Source organism: Leptonychotes weddellii, chromosome 2 (genome assembly GCF_054177405.1).
Source record: "Leptonychotes weddellii isolate Sample4059 chromosome 2, ASM5417740v2, whole genome shotgun sequence".
Classification (NCBI taxonomy): domain Eukaryota; kingdom Metazoa; phylum Chordata; class Mammalia; order Carnivora; family Phocidae; genus Leptonychotes; species Leptonychotes weddellii.
Genome location: NC_138370.1, coordinates 133,727,582 through 133,747,334, shown reverse-complemented (window position 1 = coordinate 133,747,334; position 19,753 = coordinate 133,727,582). Strand labels below are relative to the sequence as shown.

The following is a 19,753-nucleotide window of genomic DNA, read 5'->3' as shown; positions in this document are numbered from 1 at the left end:
TTCTCCAGAGTGGCTGCACCAGCTTGCATTCCCACCAACAGTGTAGGAGGGTTCCCCTTTCTCCGCATCCCCGCCAACATCTGTCGTTTCCTGACTTGTTAATTTTAGCCATTCTGACTGGTGTGAGGTGGTATCTCATTGAGGTTGTATTTTCATTTTTGAAGAGTGAAGTAAAAGATCCATTTTACAAATCAGATACATGGATAATGTATGAGATCCACTTTTTAATTTGATGGCATTGAAAGCAATTGAATTGTTTTCCAAACTAGTTGCTTTAATGTAATTATTTTTACTTACCTTAATTTCAAACTTATTTTATTTCCAGTTGCACATATCAATGGAAACAAATATTCTCTTATTCAAGGCCTGTTGGAAACAGACTTCAATCAAATGCTTTGTAGGATCTCAGGGAAGAGGTTAACTCAAGGACACGTCTCAAGAAAATGATTCTGTGTAAAACATCAATCTGTTTCATGGTTAAATGATATGCTGCCCTAAAGCCAAAAATAGCCATGTTCATTAAATCCAAATTTGTTCCTAAACATTAATAGACACTTATTAGATTATAACATTATCTGAAAGACAATTACATGGGACTTTTACTCTAGAGAACTTTCTTATTAAAATTACCTTCCTAGATTACTTGTTTTCTAACATAGCATCAAACTATATTTGAAATATAATTATAAGGAGATAGGTGTTTTACTTAAGCAATGAGAAAAATCATTTGCTAGTTTTTGAGTTTTGAGATTTAGCATATCCTTGCTTAAAAAGTGTTGCAAGTAACCTTTAAAAAATTCATTGAATACAAATAGGTCTTTCTGTGCTCTGACCTCTCTGAAACATGTGGAGGAGATAGGGAAGAAATGAGGGAAGAATGGCTTGATTGAAATTTGTAGGAAAATGCAGTTTTATTCCTAAACTACATGTCCTACTTCCAATTTGATTAACTTTTTTCTTTTATCTTCTCTGCCCTTTCTCTGTTTTTTCCTTCTATTTCCCATCCTGATTTATTTTTCCTTCCTACTCCAGAAAACATGTAGCTGTGATATTTCTACAACTTGAAAAATTGTTGTCTTGACTTTCTTCAAATAATCTGTATTTTAAATCACAATTCTGGACTTGTAGGTCACTGTGAACTCCCACCATACTAATTCTGGCAAATACTGTCATTGACACCATTAGCCTAAGGTATTTTTTCTTTCCTCTCCACTTTTTTCTATATACCCCTGCCAATTTAATCTAAAAGCACAGTGTTTCCAATGTACCTTCTGATTCTATCCACTTTCCTGCTTAACCACACACAAACTTGTTTCAAATTTCTGTACTACTCACCTCCAAATGTAATCTCATTTACCATTTATAACCCTACTTCTGAATATAAAACCTTTCATTAAATGAAAAGAAAGATTTTTTTTTTCACTTATTGAATGTCTACTCTTGCCAGGAATCTTTATAGGTACTATATATATATATATATATATATATATATTTAAGCCTTAAACCTTTATTTAAGCCTTATAACCACCTGGTGGAATATGGATTAATTTCACATGTGAACATTAGGTATAGAAAATTGAAGTAATCTGCCTGTGGCCATAAGCTCATAGTTTGAAGAGAGAAGACTTAACACTTTTTCTCACTTCAAAGTTCATGTTGTACCTTCTATTCTTGCTGCTTCTGATGGCTCTGACTTATGCAATATTTAATACTTGAAGATAGGAGCTTAGATTTTTTTTTTTATGCAGAAATAAAGGATTAAGAAAATTATGGCCACATCCAGTTCTAAGTCAAGACACATACATACATAGTGTGTACGAAGTTTCTTCCAGGTTGTATTTGACTTCAATGTTTACATCTATAAAGATAAATAGTACAGTTATAGTTTGTTATTTGGTAGTAATGCATTGTCAAATTGGTAAGAGTACCATTGTATCTAAAAGTGTTGTGATTCTCTGGAATCAGTATTTGATCTCAAATAGCATAATAGCCACTAAGCAGTTTGAAACCCTGACAAAAGAATCATATTATGAAAATGCGAAGACTGCATTATCTTTGTGTGGTATCATGTTAGGTACTATCTAAATACTAGTTAGTTCATTAATTTAATGATTCATGTAATATCTCTATTTCAGTTAATACCTCTGTTAACTCAGGCTCTTTATTTCAAACCAAAGATCATTTACACAAATTAAATTCAGAACAGAATGGAAAGTGTTTAGGAGCAATATAGGATTATAAAAATGTTTGGAACATATTCACTATAAATATTTACTCATTCTTGAAAGACAGTACTTGCAGTGAGATTTATGTACTTATATAATTTTTACCTTTACATATTACAAAATCATATTTACCTTTTTTCATACCACCTCTCAACCCAGAACGTTCATCCTTCAGTCACTGTTTAGTGAAATCTTACGCATTTTTACACATTCTAACACAATTACCATTCTCTTCTTTTAGGTCTTCCAGATCTTCCAAGCTTGATTATATCCTCTATTTTTTTAAACTCTCTTCTTTATGATATTTGGATTTATATTTTATTATTTGTATTCCTGTGTTATCTCTTCTCCCCTTCTATCCTGCCTCTGCATTGTCCTCTTCCTGTTCTTCCTTTTCTTCCTCTCCTTTCTACAATGCAAGAATCATGCCATAGAGATGTTATATATATGTATATATATAAGACTTCTCTCCTATGACCAAAAATAGTTTATATTGTTTGTATTCACTGAAGATCGCTTGGTACACATTGCCAAGGAAATACATGTATAGGTAGATTGAATTCATATTTTTTGAAAATATTAAACAAGGTGATTGTTTATCTGTCCTTTGAGTCTCCAAAGGGATCTAGCATTATTTAAGAAAGTATTATTACTAAATTATTCAGCTCCTTATTGGTACTTTATAGTTAAATACTTTTAAAAAAAATTGATGTGAATAATTTAGTCACTCACACACAATTGTAGGTATGTAGTTGAATATTCACCTTATTCCAGTTTTTTAATCAGAAACTCAATTTTTATGTAATTCTAAAAATAATTCATGTATAAGAATTTTATTTATTTATTTATTTATTTATTTATTTATTTATTTATTTATTTATTTATTTTTAAAGATTTTATTTATTTATTTGACAGAGAGACACAGCGAGAGAGGGAACACAAGCAGGGGGAGTGGGAGAGGGAGAAGCAGGCTTCCCGCCGAGCCGGGAGCCCGATGCGGGGCTCAATCCCGGGACTCCAGGATCATGACCTGAGCCGAAGGCAGTCGCTTAACCAACTGAGCCACCCAGGCGCCCTTGTATAAGACATTTTATATTCTTCATGTCTCCCTTTTTTTTTCCTCATCCCTGGAACTATGTCTCCTCCCGATGACTTTCTCTGATGGAAAGGAAGAGAATTTTCTCAACACTAGTATTGATCCCTATATCATTTATCCATTCTTTCAAAACTTATTGAATATCTAGTACTTGGCCCAATGCTAGACAGTAAGACTATAAAGGAAGAGACAGGGAAGTTTTCTAGGAAATGTTATTTACTTGCATTTTGAAGAATGAGTGAAGTTATAAGAAAGAGGATGGAGGCTTAAAGATGAGAAAAGACAGCACATTCAAGAGTCTGCAAGTGCCCTAGGATGGCTAAGAATACAGGGTCCTCTATGAAAAATAGTAGGACCAATGAAATATCAATAAAATATGTGATTCATCTGAATAGCTATCACTGTTTTCTTTTTAAGTGTTTGTGGGTTTTTTTTAATCTATGTAAACTTTTTAATTTATTTTTTTGTTTTTTGAATTAAGAAATTTTTTTTGAAATTCATTTGAGTGGGGGAGAGAGAGAGAGATAGCAGGAGGTGGGTAGAGAGAGAGGGAGACAAGCAGATTATCTGCTAAGTGGGGAGCCCAACGCAGGGCTGGATCCTAGGACCCTGAGATCATGACCTGAGCCTAAATTAAGAGTAAGACGCTTAACCGACTGAGCCACCCAAGTGCCTCAAATTTTTTAAGTTTTTATTTTAATTCCAGTTAGTTTACAGCGTTATATTAGTTTCAGATGTACAATGTAGTTAATTTAACACTTCCATATGTCTTCCAGTGCTCATCACAACCAGTGCATTCCTTGATCCTGTATCCTATTTAACCAATCCCCCTGAACCACTTCCTAGTTAAATACTTTTTAAGTAGTTAATAGTAGTATAATGGCTTTTGACTCCATAAATAAAGACAGGAAAGATCCTTTACCTTATTGCAATTGTTTTGTTTTCAGTCATAATGTTAAGACAAAGTGTTTAATTTTTTAAAAAAACTAATATCAATAGGACCAAAGTTAATAGTATACTCACATGCACCCTCTTGGTCAAAAGATAATAGACAATTCTTTTAGCAAACACCAAGAAAACTTTAAAAGAAACACAATACTTAGAAGTTTCAGAAACTGTCGATTGTACCTGACATTTAAAAAAAAAAAAATATGTATTTTACTCTGTCTAAACTCCTATAAAATTCTTTTTGCTTCTACCCAGTGATAATCACACCAAATATTTCAGTGTATTATAGGATAGTGATGGGGGAAGCTGTCTTATAGTCTGATGTCTTGTTTTGCTGCCCTGCTTCTTTTCTTTAAGAGTTAACTATTTCATAGAGTTTCCATTCACATCAGGAGTCTTACATGTAGAACTGCTTTTGGAAAGGCACTTTGGGAAGAAAAGGTCATCTGTCATTTCATAGGACATGGACTGTGAGACATTGCTGTGTATCTGCTTATGATTATGCAATACTAGTAAATCATAGAAATCTTGCAATCTCAAATTTGAATAATGAGCGTTAAAGCCCCTCATCTAAGCATCTATGCATGACTAAATACTAGAGGTGAAATATATTTTCCAGCCTTATTAAGTTAATATTTCTCAAAAATGCTTGGCTCTTTTTGGTTACAATGGATGGCTCTTATTTATAAATGTAGGGAGCTGTGTCCACATAAATCAGATTATCTAAAGATTTTATTTATTTATTTGTCAGAGAGAGAAAGAGCACAAGCAAGGGGAGTGGCAGGCAGAGGGAGAAGCAGGCTCCCCGCTGAGCAAGGAACCCAATGTGGGACTCGATCCCGGGACCCTGGGATCATGACCTGAGCCGAAGGCAGACGCTTAGCCGACTGAGCCACCCAGGCATCCCATAAATCAGATTTTCTAAGATGCTCTGTAACAGTTACTTGTTAAGGTAGTGACAGATGATAAAATAAAATAGCTAGTTTAATCTCCTTTATATTTTCATAATTTTCCATATGTCAGTTTTATATAACAGATAATTTATGGAGAAGGATTGTGATAAATATTTCATTTGTTAGTGAATATAATTCAAATCATTCAAATTTCCAAATCCACGTACTAACCGTGGAAGAATACCGATAATACCCAAGTAGTATTTATAAATACGTCTAAAGTAAGGTTGTTTTGTTCTATTGTGTTTTGTTTTTTTCCCTTGGGTTAAGAGCTATGATTTCCCTATATGGAATGAAGGGAAAAACTCATGTTAAATGAGAAACTCCTATATTATAATTAGCAATGGGGTTGTAGGACTTAAACAATTAATTATTAATATAGCCCCATGGCATTTTATACATCTGGCATGTGCCAAACATATAAAAAAATTAACCACTCAGAGAGTCCTTTTTGACAGAAAGAAACAAATAGGCAAAATAAAATATGGATTAATTGAAATTTATAAAGTTCATATGGAGTAAAGTTTGTAGTTAACAAAATTTGTGACAAGTGAACATGTATTACTTGGGAAAATGTACAACTATTATAAAAAGGATATAGTATCTTGTCTAGATTATTATGAGGGGAAAGGTATAATAATAAAATGCAGTTTTTCTTGGAAAAAATTGAGAGTCAATTTTATCTTACAGAAATGTGATTAAGAGTAGCTCAGGGGCACCTGGGTGGCTCAGTCGTTAAGCACCTGCCTCCGGCTCAGGTCATGATCCCAGAGTCCTGGGATTGAGTCCCACATCGGGCTCCCTGCTCAGTGGGAAGCATGATTCTTCCCTCTCCCACTCCCCCTGCTTGTGTTCCCTCTCTCGCTGTGTCTCTCTCTGTCAAATAAATAAATAAAATCTTTAAAAAAAAAAGTAGCTCAAATGACAGTAGTAATTCCAAGATGAATAGCATTCAGATTATAATACTAATATCTATTTGGAATGTAGAAAGGAAGCAAATGTACCATAAAAATGAAAGCTTTCAAATATGATTTAAAAATGGTATATCAAAAACTTAAACTGGAAAAACAAATTATGACATTAAAATTTAAGATGAGTTTCCCCAAAGTAAAATCAATGTTTTAAGTTTATTTTTTAAAAGATTTTATTTATTTATTTGAGAGAAAGAGAGAGAGCATGCACGCACAAGCAGAGGGAAGAGCAGGCTGAGGGAGAGGGAGAAGCAGGCTCCCCAATGAGCAGAGAGCCGGATATAGAGCTTGATATGGGGCTCCATACCAGGACCCAGGAGCCAAATGCAGATGCTTAACCGACTGAGCCACCCAGGCACCCCTAAATTTAAAAGAACTTTTGTCTCAGCAATAATGAAATTCAAGTATTTTCAGAGTATAAATGTGTTACATGTGAGTGCAGGTTAGTCTAAATCTAACAAATAAGGGATTTTCTGTGTAGTTTATGAGAAAAGGCTTTAGTTACATAAATATTTGTAAAATATCTTTCCATGTTTTAATTTTTTTTTAATTTTTAGTAAAACTTCAGTCAAATCACATACTTTTATAACTATAATCTTAAATATTAATGATGTAAAATAGGACACTTTAATCAACCTCATTTTTTAATTTTGAATATTTGAAGAGTGATGAAGTTTGGTAGTTTTGTTTGAGGACATATAAACACCAAGTACCTAATCAAGGACTACATTAGAATATATTCCTTCCAAGTTTTGGATGTGGTAACAGGCAAAATTAACAGGCAAACTTGTTCACCATATTGTAGTAATCTTTGATGAAAATTAGAAATGCCATCTTTCAAGAATAATTTTTGAAACTTTAGTGTGTTGATTTATTATTGGAAAGTAGTGTCATAAGTAATATATTTGAAACAAGAGAAACACTGAAAATTCTCCTTTATAAAATCTCACATTATTTTAGTATGTATTGCTCAGCTATAGAATTCTCGAGGAGAGTTTGCATACCTAGACCTGTGCTTGGATAAGTCTATACATTAGGCTATGCTCCCCACAAGTGTAGCCACCATCTGTCACCATACAATGCTATTACAATACCATTGACTATATTCCTTGTGATGTACCTTTCATCCCTGTGACTTATTCATTTCATCACTGGAGGCCTGTATCTCCCACTCCCTTTTGCCTATTTTGCCTATTACCACCCCCACTCCCTTCCCTTGTGTCAAGTGTAATTTTAAATCCCTTGCATTTACAAAAGAAAATCTGACAGCTTTTCACTTTATGTTTCTAGAACATCTCATGTAACACATACCACATTTTGCACAGCACTATAATTATTGGTGAATATACCTTTTAGCATTTATATTTTACTGCAAGTGGTTTTAAAAGGGCTATCACATTTTAGACTTGTGGCCACACTCTCCCACTTGATCCCATAGTGTTAGCACAGTGCGTGGTACATAGAGAAAGCGAAAGAAATTTTATTGGAGATGGAAATGTATTTTGAAGTTAGCTTGTTAAATGCTTTATATCATTAGTAAATCTTTTTTTTTATGAGTAATTTTCTTGTTATGTGTGACTTAATGAGTCTCTAATGCCTTTTCTTGTTTTTTCTTCTCTATGTGTTTTTGAGGAGCTTTGTTTCAGAAATGTCTTGAATGGAAATCCCTTTTATGTGAAACTGATTGTTTTGGTAGTTAATAACATATAAATTAGAAAAAAATCATCCCACAAAGTTTTGTTTTTTTTTTAATGTTAGTATGCAAAATTATTGGTTTATCTGTCTATATGTTATGAACAGTCTTGTCTTTGAAATTATCTATTAAAATTTGTATATAGTTTAATTATTGCAATTTTATTAAATGTGCCCCCAAATTAGCACATTATTTTGGGGCTGTGGGTGAATGGCAGGCAGGCGGTGATGCTGGAATATAAAAACATGTTACCCTCTTCAAATAATAGCTTCTATTCTTCTCAATTCCTTTCCCCACCTCTGTTTACACAAAAATCATGAAAACAAATTCCCATGCCCAAATCCAATGTGAAATATCCTCATAGACATGGTTTTATGTCCTGCTGTGATATCTTAAATAATTACTATAAATAATATACATTTTCTTCTCCTTTTTTTTTTAACCCTTTCTATAAAGTAATTTTCTCCCACTGTTTCATCAATGTGGAAATACATATCATATGAAATAAACTATTCTGGATTTCACTAAAACCACACTTCACAGTAGCAATACTCATATTTCACTATGGAAATAATTTTCCCTGTTCCTCCGAAGGATATAATGTTATAATGAGGCTGGTTTCCTTTTTAAACATGTCTTTTCTTTTCTCTTTGTCCCTCTGCTCCTACCTAATATATCCATGCTGTTCCAGGTCCTCCATTCCTCAAAATCTAGTAACATTTTTAAGAAATGCCTAAGTATTTTTTTGGAAACTTGCTACATTGTCCCCTTCCTTTGTACAATTAATATCCCTAATTATCCTCTTATATTTTCTTGTTTATTTCTACTATAGAAAGAGCAAAGAACATTGGTTTAGAATTAGACATTTCGTTTGAAATTCTTGCTGCATAACATTTCTGATTTTCCTCCTCAGTAAACATGAAATGATATTTTATGCTTTATAGATTTTTATGGAGAATTAAATCAACTGTATAATATACAGAACATTGCTTGGCATATGATAGGTACTAAAATCATGTTTATTCTTCTCTTCTTTATCTTGTGACTTCATTTCCTATGTTCTGTTTTTCCCACTCCAGTGTGAGTTGTGAAAAGATTGTTCTACTTCATCTTCATTCTCAATATCTACATGGTTAATATGTAGTATATATTTTTAAGTAATGAATAAGTAATTCACCTAGTAGCTGCCCACAATTATTTCCAGTGGCAAAGTAGTTCTGTATATATTTATGTATATTTATGTACGTGTTTGTGTGTGTCTGTGTGCATACACACATCTAATGCCAATTTTTGACACTCATACTCAATGGACATAGAGGAAAGAAAAGACACAGTAACTGAATGTTGAGAGTAGGGAGGCATTGTTTACTAGTTGATGTATCAATCATTTTTAGTGTCCTTCTTTAAATGTCCATTAATTATTACATGTATGTTAGTGCAATTTTAAATTAGCAGTTTTTTAAAGTTATTTTTGGAAAGAGTTACACATTTAAGGCAATTAAGAAGAAGTTCTGAAAAATTTCTTGTAAGTCAGAGTGTGAATAAGAAAAAAATGAAAATATTTTACATGATTCCTTGACACATAGTTTCTCTTTTATCTCAACAACTTTTTTTTATCACTACTTTTCCTATTTGTAAAAGTAAAATATTATGAGATTGTCTATTGTACGCCTCATTTTCTTACAGTGTGTCTGTGAGATTAAAACTCTTTTAATCTATTGTGTTCAGATTTAGTGTTTTCAGAATCTGTCTATACAATAGTGACTTAATAAATATTTTTGAGCTAAACTATTGAATGATCTTGCTTCTTATACATGTTAAAAGGCTCAGTAGGATAAAATAAAAAAACTAATGCAATGTTTAATAATTTTTAAGGCATAATAACACTTATGTGCTAGACACTGTTCAGGGCAGTACAAATTTTTATGTGTTTTGTAGAATTCAAGATTCCAAATTTTGGCTCATTTAACGTCATATAGACATATCAAGTAATATTACTCACTCCATTAACATAGGGAACTGAGGCACTGAGGGCTTAAGTGAGTAAGTAAGTACTGGTAGATCTAGTAATTGATATTGGGTGGTCTTGCTCCAGAATCTGTGCTCTTAATTACCATGCTATAAATAATATTGCCAGAAATTCACATAAATCCGTAATTTTGCCTTATAACTATATGGAGTCTTTACTAAACTATCGCTGTTTTGTATAACCCTTCCCAGAAATTTTTTTTAAATTTATACTCAAAATATTAAATTGTTTTTAAATACGTATCAATCACCAGAAGAGAGAAAGAGACAGAGACAGAGAGAGAGGGAGAGGGAAAAAGAGAGAAGGAGAACGACCTAGTTTGTACTGATTGATCCATTTTAAAGGTGCTGACTATGAAAGACATCCTCAAAATTTGGGTCATGCTCTTCAATATTTTTACTTCTTAAGATAAATCTGTGCAGTCTTTAAGAGAAGGCAGCTATATCAGTTTGGTTCAGTAAAATAACTCTTAATGCTAAAAGTTTTTAATGTCTTAAATAGATATTTAAAACTTTTAAGCAACATTTCTCATCTTAAATTGTAAGATCCTGGAGAATAGTTTGCATGTTTTATTCAATATTCTATCCTGTGTTCCTAACCCAGTGCTTTGTATTTCACTGGGCACTCAATAAACTCTTTTGAATGAATTAGCTATGTTTGAGCATAATTAATTAACATAAATCTAGGATCTTCACAGATTAACTTACAAGGATGCTTTGAAAAGTAATACATTCTGAATTGAATATCGGGGCCAGACCCATACATTTAACGTTTTTTGTTTGTTTGTTTTAAACTTACAGTAATGGTAATGAATGAATTTTTTCTTTTTACTGTTCTAATGTTAGTATAAATTGTATTTGTGAAAAGTGTATACAAATTAAGTCCCAATTCTATTTATATAGATTAACAAAGTATATAAATCAATTACTAATTTATTATTATCCAAATTGTTGTAGTATATTTACATTAATTTTTCCCGTGAGACTAAATTATTTATTTCAGTCCGTTTGAAGCCTGGGAAATAAACACTGTGTTAATCGTGCATAAATAGCATCCTCTAGGTTACTTACCCATTTTCTATATGATGCCTGTGTAAATTACTATGAAGAAGGGAGGGAGGTTATATAGATATTCTAGTGAGCAGATAAACCTTCAAGGAATTAAGAAGAGGAAACTTGCATTTGATAACCCATTCTTTTTTCCTTGTTTGCAGGATTCAAATTTGGGATATTGGTGTTTCTGTGATTGAGAAATTTTTTTTTGAGGGATTTTGTTGTTTTTTTTTTTAAATCATCGGTCTTGGAATACAGAAGAGGAATCAGAAAGACACTTATTTCATTTCACGTCGTGAACGCTCGCTCTTGAGGCACTCTTACACCCCAGTACACAGCCATGTGGCCATCACAGCTACTAGTCTTCATGATGCTTGCAGCACCAATCATTCAAGGTAAGACCTTTAATTAGATTTTTGTGTGAAGCTTAATTTGTCTCTATTTGCACTAGGTCCTTTCTTCTAAATCTTTGCTCAGTGATCTAGCAGCTTTTGCCTACAATATATTAATAGAAGTAAGTTAAAGTAAAAAGACCATAATATGTACCATCAACTGCAATAAATACAACTTTGAATTTGATTTCTGAAAGTAGCTTTTGAAATGTATGTATAACCAATTCTTTGTTATTTTTAAGAACTCTCAGTGTTGGCTACTCTGTTCAATCTTTAATACGCAGAATGCAAACTAAACCTCTCATTTAAATGAGAATTATTTTTTCATACATATACTTTTAATGCAAAAAAAAAGCCAAAATGATATGAACATAGGCTAAAAGGTAATTTTACTGAACCATGCTAATCAACTCATAAAAAACTATACTTTGTTCATTTAGACATTTTGGTATTTATAACACAAATATGATAGTTAAGAAATGCTATATCTTTGCAAATTTTATAAAAGATAATTATTTATAAATAAGATAAATTCTGTACAACTTAGTATAATATTCATTGAATCTTTCTAAAAACTGGCAAAGTCTACATTTATATTCCTTATTGACAATTTAAAGTTTTCTACTAATCATCATTGGTTTTGCACTAAGATGAAAATGGTGTAATACAGTCACTATCTCATACATTAATGGTAATTATAGCAAAGAAAGGGACACAGCTATATTTGCCACTCCTTCGGAGGTCTCAGAATAGTAGGGTGTAGCAAGCACCTGGAATCAGTTTTTAGTCTCTTTAGCTCACTTTTGGTTTTTAATTGACTACAAAAAATCTATTGTAGTTTATCAGCGATACAGTTCTGAATTTGGCCTATATTCTTGCTTCAACATGAATTATATTCTGCTGTCATTATAAAAACTGGATAAAATACCTTATGTGTCTTTTGATGTTTTCTTCTAAAGTTTCCCTGATTTAACACATTTTTTAAGTAATCACTACAATATAAGGTAGTGCTTTTTTAAGGAAATGAAAGTAAAATGAGTCAACCATCTAATTTTAAATGATGTAAATTTGTAAAAACAAATCAAAATGTTTTCTTAATTCATATACTGATGGAGCACTTACTTTCACATACTTGGGCACATATAACATTTTGTGGTATGAGACAATAAAAGAATTATGTCCCTTTAAACAAGTGTTTTTCTAATTATCTGTATACCTAAAGATTATTCTAATTAGGTTTTGATGATATAAAGATGCCTCACTCCTAAGTTTATTTTGAGGATTAAATAAATAGCATACGTAGAGAATCTAGCACAGTGCATGACAAATATATTCAGTGTTTGAACAAGCTAATTTCCTTCATCATACTGTCTGCCTCTCTAGTTTATTTCTGTTCTAATAAATTATAACAACCAGAAATTAGCTAACCATGAGAGCGGTTTCATTGCTGTTGATAATCAGGACCGCCCCCCTCTATACACACACACACACACACACACACACACACCTCTCTCCAAGGAATTCTGAGAAGTATTTAAAAACTCCTCATAGAGCAAATAGAAAATTGACCTGGTATATAAAATATTTTGGGCGAAAGTAATCTTTTCTGTTGTATGTGAGCTACTTTATCTTATCTTGACTTTGAACCATATTATGCTCCACAATATAGAAGCTTTCTATTTATAAACTTTATCCTTGTTACCTTGTTACCTTTAAAACTTCACACCAGAGAAAATATAAGGCCTTCTCTACTGCCTTTGTGATACCACTCTGGATTTGTAAATAGATGGCTTCATATGAATAACCTTTTGGGACCCAGCTTGTTCATAACTAAAGGAATGTATGTACCTCTGATCAGTGCTGATCTTTTAGGATGGACTTTTTTTTAGAGTCCCTAACCATCCTGTCTTAAAGGAATTCCACATAACTTGAAATTTTATAGACATCTGAGTTAAAATGACGTCATAGTTACAGAGGGACATACTCTTGTTTCCAAAACATCCCCTGGTAGCATCTCCTTGCCTACTGTTGTTGAGATGTTCAGCTTCATTTGCACTCCTGACCATAGAGAATTAACTTATCTGGGACAGCCCTGAATTGCTCTTTTCTCCAGAGTAAATAACAATGATGACCACTGACTTTTATGGCCATAAACTATAGATGTATTGGTATAATTAATCCTTACAACATTCTCCTGGGTTTAATATTATTTACTATTACTATCATTATCATTTTTTACAATGAAAACATTGAGATACTGAGCAGTAAAAGAACTTGACTGAAGTAACACAGAGACCCAGAGGAGATTTAAATGAAGGACCTGGCTTCTTGAACTCTGGTCTTTCTGCCCGTAGATAAGCAATTACTATCAAGGCCATTATTCCCTGCAGAGAATCCCATCTCAAGTCTTCTGGCCATTTGGGAGAAGGTGAAACAGAAATGCAGATCCCCTGCTTCTCCCATGTTCTGGACACAGACAGATGAGGCTTTCTTGAGATGAAATTTCAGCTCTGCCACCTACTAGTTATGCAACCCTGTTACTTGGTAAACTGGTTAACAAATATCCATTATCACCCAGTGTGAGCCAGAAAACCCTGCTAGCTGCCTAAGGTATGCTAATAAACAAAAGATTTTAATTCTTCCCTCAAGGAGCTAACAGTAACTTAAAATTTTGTAAGCCTACTTTTTATCTGCAAGAATGAACATTTATTCCACGCAGAGTTATTTGAAGAGGTAGATAAAATAATATATATGTATAGTTTCTAACATAGTGTTTGGCATTTGGTAGATCTTCCTTATATTTTATTTGCCTATCCCTAATTACCTTGAGATGGAGCTAACATTCCGAGCTTTAGATAGGGGAGATGCCTACTTACCTGGATTCTCACTGTGCAAATTGAAATGAATTTTTTTCTACTTGAACCTCAGCATTTAAGTTTTTCCAGTAAATTCTTGATACTAGTTTCTATTCAAAATTATTATCAAGCCAGTATGTATGAAGGTTTAGTGCATAATTCTCTCTATATAATAATATAGTATATAACTGTCAGTGGTAGTAGTATATAATTGTCAGGGATGCATCTTGTTCATGATTTCCACATGGGTAAAATTAAAAAACTAAGCTAAAGAATTAATTCTGAATAATGTTTACATTAGTTGAATAATCTCCATATTGTCCTAGAAAGTCTGGCCAGTGTTTAATATAGGAAAACAAAATTAATCAGTACATCCACACTGTATATGTATATATACACAATTTTTAAATTTGGAAATGTCTCTGGTTCTGTGTTTATCTGTCCATATTTTATGTCTCTGTGTACCTCCGTATTTCTCTTTTTCTGTTTTCCATGACTGTGCCCCCTTCCTGTACAGCCATAAACCCTTATCTGTAATGCAATGAAACCTGGCAGAAGTAAAAAGAAACCACTAAAGCAGATGGCCAGTTTTTTGCTGTTAACTAATGTAGTGTTGCATGAAGATAAAGGATTTTTTTGTTCTATTGATGTGGTTGGGAGCAAGGGAAAAGAAGGGAATCGGAGAATAATAATCCAATAATAACCTGGGCAGTTGGGCGCATTGTGATTGGCAGTAAAGAAATACCAATGTCCAGTGTGATACATGGGCTAGGAGATCTGGTACCCAAGCCATAATGGGTTGGGAGTTGAGAAGGTGGTTGGATTGCTCAGATATCTTAACTATATCTCCTCTTCATTAAATTGTACTTATGAACTGAGTCACAGTTGAAGAGATAGAAAACAGAATAATTGGAACTTACTGTGGGTAAAGGGGAACAATATATTTTATACTTCTGCATAAAAAATGGGGTCTTAAAAAATTCTTCTATAAGCATCATATGCATACTTTTTTTTCTGCAAGTCTATTTTTTAAAGTTGCATGTGTATTTATATATTTGTGGACTTTATAGGCTAACCTGCTTTTTATTATGTTCAAGTAATTAATTATAATAAATAACCATTAGCAGGAACAAAACTGTTGATTATATCCATATATATTTAGTACTCTATGTTTTTGTGTAATTTGCATTTTATTATTAATCTAATTTTACAGTTATAATACCACTTAATGTATCAGTGATTTAAATAATACACGTTTTTTTAACTTCTAATAAAATGTGAAACTTGAGAAAACAAAAATACATTTCACTACATAACATCTTACTATATAATTCTCTTTATGAAGTTATGTTTTATTGATTATGAAAAAGCTTGACTTCTAAGCTCTGCTTAACTTTGTTATTTATAGAAATTAATCATCCTTGGAATGTTTATAATGATCGCAGGCTAGATAATTTGTAATACTCCCAGTAGTATCACTATGTTTATGGTCAAATATGTTTACAAAAAAAAATCTTTGTCATGGTCATGATATATGAGGCTACTGCAAACACATCCAACACCATCTGCATTACCCACTTGGTACTGAATTTCAAAATATATATTTTGTAAGTTAACTATAATCTCTAATATCACAATATAAACCACAAATATGCATGGCTGATAGCTTTTCCTTTGTGAGAACATGTTCAGAAACCTTCCCTACACAGTCGGTATGCAGGTTAGCAGTTGGAAAAGAACTTTCTCTTGCCTTTGCACTTACAAAATGTGTTATAGATGAATTTTATTGTACTGATACTTTAGAGTAATATGTATATACTTTGAGAGCAAAATAGCATTTTCTTATTTTCAGATTTTATGTCTGACTATTTTAGGATCATATCTTATTTTTTATATTTCTTGACCTTGGAATGGACTAGGACTGCAATAGGGTAGATGTACGCTTGATGTAGAGTGAGTTAAAAAACAATTGGATTGCATAACGTATAAATATCTAATTATTTATTTTCCTCTTCTTTGTATTGCTATTGACTTTCATTTTCAGTGTAAGAATAAGTGTTCTCACATGTATAATTTCATATAAGCAGCCATAATACATTTTTCATGCATTTACTTCCTCCATTCTGATTGTAAATGGTTCTTTAATGACCACTCAAAAAATTGAAATGCAATAGTTGCAATAGTCTCATTGATTTGTTATGTAAATAAGAAACAATATATTGTATTATAATCTGTTTTGGCAGTTCAGAATAAGACCTGTTGAAAAATAGGGTTCTTTCATTCTCTACTTTTTTTTGAGTTTTTAATTGATAAATTGAAAACAAATACCTTACATTTTGTCAATAATTACATTTTTGCTTTATTTCTATATTTCCATTATATTGTCACCATAGCCGAATTAGTTTCTTTAAATATAGAAAATTGTCTTCCTATCCAAAAAAATCTGTCTTAAATGAAGGATTTGATCAAATAAGCTAGACTACTTAGGGATTTGCCAGAAAAATATGCTGGCTGTATTTACACAAATAATGGATACAGGTCTTTGTACAAAATAGGGTCTCACAATGACATTTGATAAGCTTTCTGTGTTTATTTCATCTACACATAGTTTGTGGTGATTTGGATGTCCTGAAGTCAAGGTTATAGCTTACTAGTAAAGTACAAGCATCTCTATATATCTCATATATCCCTTTGTCATTACCAGTATCACCTACTTTATTCTCAAAGTAACTCCCCTCATACAAATTTAAATCAGAAAGCAAAAATCCAGTAATCCCATGACCCAATGACATAATTAATATTAATGCTTATTAGATTTTTCTTGCAGTCATGTGTGTGTATTCCATTTTTTTAAAAAATGGAATAATGTTAGAAATAAAATTTGTCTTTCATTTTGACTTAACCTTAAAATGTAGATATTTGTGTACTCTATTTTTTTAAAAATTATAGTATTGTATCATATGAAGAAACCGTTGTTTATCTAACCATATATTACCATATATAACCATATATCTCTGATCAACAGAGAAGGTCATTGATATATTGCTATTACCAATAGCACTATAAAGGAACACACTTATATATAAACTCTGACTTTATCTTTGTACCTCTAGAAGAAAATCTCTTGAGAAATAGAAAGTAAAAAAAAAAAAAAAAAAAGACTTCTTTTTAGGTTCGTCAATAGCTATCTTAAATGAGTGTTAATAAATTATCAATGCAACCTTACTTGCTATTAATACAGTTGTTTAAAACAATTCTGCAAGGTTTGGCTACTACAATAATGAACAAAACATAAATAAGAATAAATATACAAATATTAAGATATTATTTGCAAGTGTATAATGATATATTCAGAAAATTCAAGAAAGATAATCTTTCTCAGAATTAATAAGAACATTTTGAGCTCAGATATATGATTCACACATACAAAAATGATTTGAGTCAAAACAGCAATGAATTGTATGAGTTATTTAGTAGATATCACAGGAGGAAATATATAGAACTTATGAGAAAAAAAGTCTAAAACTTTACTGGGAGTTGTAAAAGAAGACATGCAATATACTGTGTTCCTGGATGAAAAGACTGAGTATAGCAACATCGACAATATTTCCAAATTATTTTTTATGGATTTTTATGCAACTGCATTCAGAGTACCCATATCAGCTTTTTTATGTAGAAATTCAACAGAATTATTTTAAATATATATATTGAATATTAAATAAGAAAAAAGCTAGTATAAATGAAAGGAATAATAAGAAGGCACTTGCCCAATTGATCATAAAACATATATTATACAAATAAAATAATTAAAGATAAAATCTCAAAATTAGGCAAACTGATCAACTATAAAAATGAGATCCATGAAATAGCACTGTAGTTTATATGTCTGTGTTGCAATGTGATTATAATGACACCTCAGAAAATCAAAATGTCTAGGACTAGAAGTAGTTAAGTAGGGATCAAATCAACTGTGTGTGTGTATGTGTGTTTCAAATTACATACTATAAAAATTCTGGAGGAAGACCTCTTTGTGTTATCTACCCTAGTGTCCATTTTTGAACAATGTATCAAAGAGTATAAAGTAGGCTGCAGTCACAGTATATTCCTAAATTAATATTGGCTTCCAGAGAACGCTTCCTTGTTCACCAAGCATTCCAAGGCAGGTAGGTGTTTCTGATCAGGGTGTTTGTGTATGGTGGGAAATAGTGATGGTTGTCATTCTTTTGCTCTCACAGTTATACATAGAACTAGTCTAATGGCATGAAGCTTCCAAAGTCATTTTGAGGGTCATTGCCACTCCAGTCTGCAGGAGGGGAGAATGAGCGTTGTGGAGATTCAATGGATATGTTTGGAAGTAATTCACATTACTTCTGCTGCCATTTCCATTAACTAAAACTCAGCCTCATAGCTATACCTATAAAGGGGTCTGAAAGGTGTAGTCCTCTTGTGATAAAGGAAGATATTTATAAAAGATACCATGTAGCTTTAAAAAAAACTGGATTTAAAGCACTAATATATATTTTTAAATGTATAAATGGAGGGATTTTTTTATGACTTTATTGAGATACATTTAACATACCAATAAGTTACTCATTTAAAGTATATAGTTTATGGGATTTGAGTGTATGCATAGTTGGGCAACTATCAACATAATCAATTTTAGAACATTATCAATCCTCCAAAAAGAAACCCCATACCTGCTGGTGGTCACACCTGGTTTCCCCTTTCCCCAGTCCCTGAAAACCACTAATCTACTTTATATTCCTATGGATTTGCCTATTCTGGACCTTTTGTATCAATAGAATCATACAATTTTTTATCTTTTATGGCTTGATTATTTAACTTAACAGAATTTTTAAAATTTATCCTCATTATGGCATGTAATAGTACTTGGTACTTTTTTATTGCCAAATAATATTCCTTTGTCTGAACTTACTACATTGTATCTATCAGTTGATAGAAATTTGGATTATTCCTACTTTTTGGCTATTCTGCAAGTTTTTGTACGGATGTGATTTTACTTCTTTTGGGTGTACACATAGAAGTGAAATTGTTGAGTCACATAATTGTATGTTTAGCATTTTGAGGAACTGCTAAACTGTTTCCCAGAGTGATTCCACAATTACACATTCCAAACAGCAATGTGAAGCTTCTCATTTCTCCACATCCTCACCCACACTTGTTATTGCCTTTTTCACTTTATCATCCTAGTGAAGGTGAGGTAGTATCTCATTGTGGTTTTGATTTGCATTTTTTAATGCATAATGATGTTGAGCTTCTTTTCATGTGCTCCTTGGTCATTTGTATACCTTACTGGAGAAATATTCAATCATTTCTTAATAATTAAAATTTTTTATAATGAAGTTCTGAGTGATCTTTATAGAAATATTTCTTATTAGAAAAGACCAGAGAATATTGTTAGAATATATTTAGATTTAAGAGTTCTTTCAGTTGCATATTCTAAGAGAAGGTTTTTGCCTGGATTTACCCACTTAAATCTCATCTGCTTTACATTCACTTTGAAATCCTGTGCCATTTA

General features: G+C 32.1%; 1 protein-coding gene across 1 annotated transcript in view; it reads left to right on the top strand.

Annotated features, from left to right (window-relative positions):
* Positions 1 to 19,753, top strand: part of ADGRL3 (adhesion G protein-coupled receptor L3) — a 777,343-nt gene that overhangs the window by 292,161 nt on the left and 465,429 nt on the right. The window contains exon 3 of the mRNA XM_081813155.1: positions 11,129 to 11,362. Within this exon, the coding sequence (XP_081669281.1) occupies positions 11,308 to 11,362 (55 nt within the window). The 5' untranslated portion in view covers positions 11,129 to 11,307. The remainder of the gene's footprint in view (positions 1 to 11,128; positions 11,363 to 19,753) is intronic.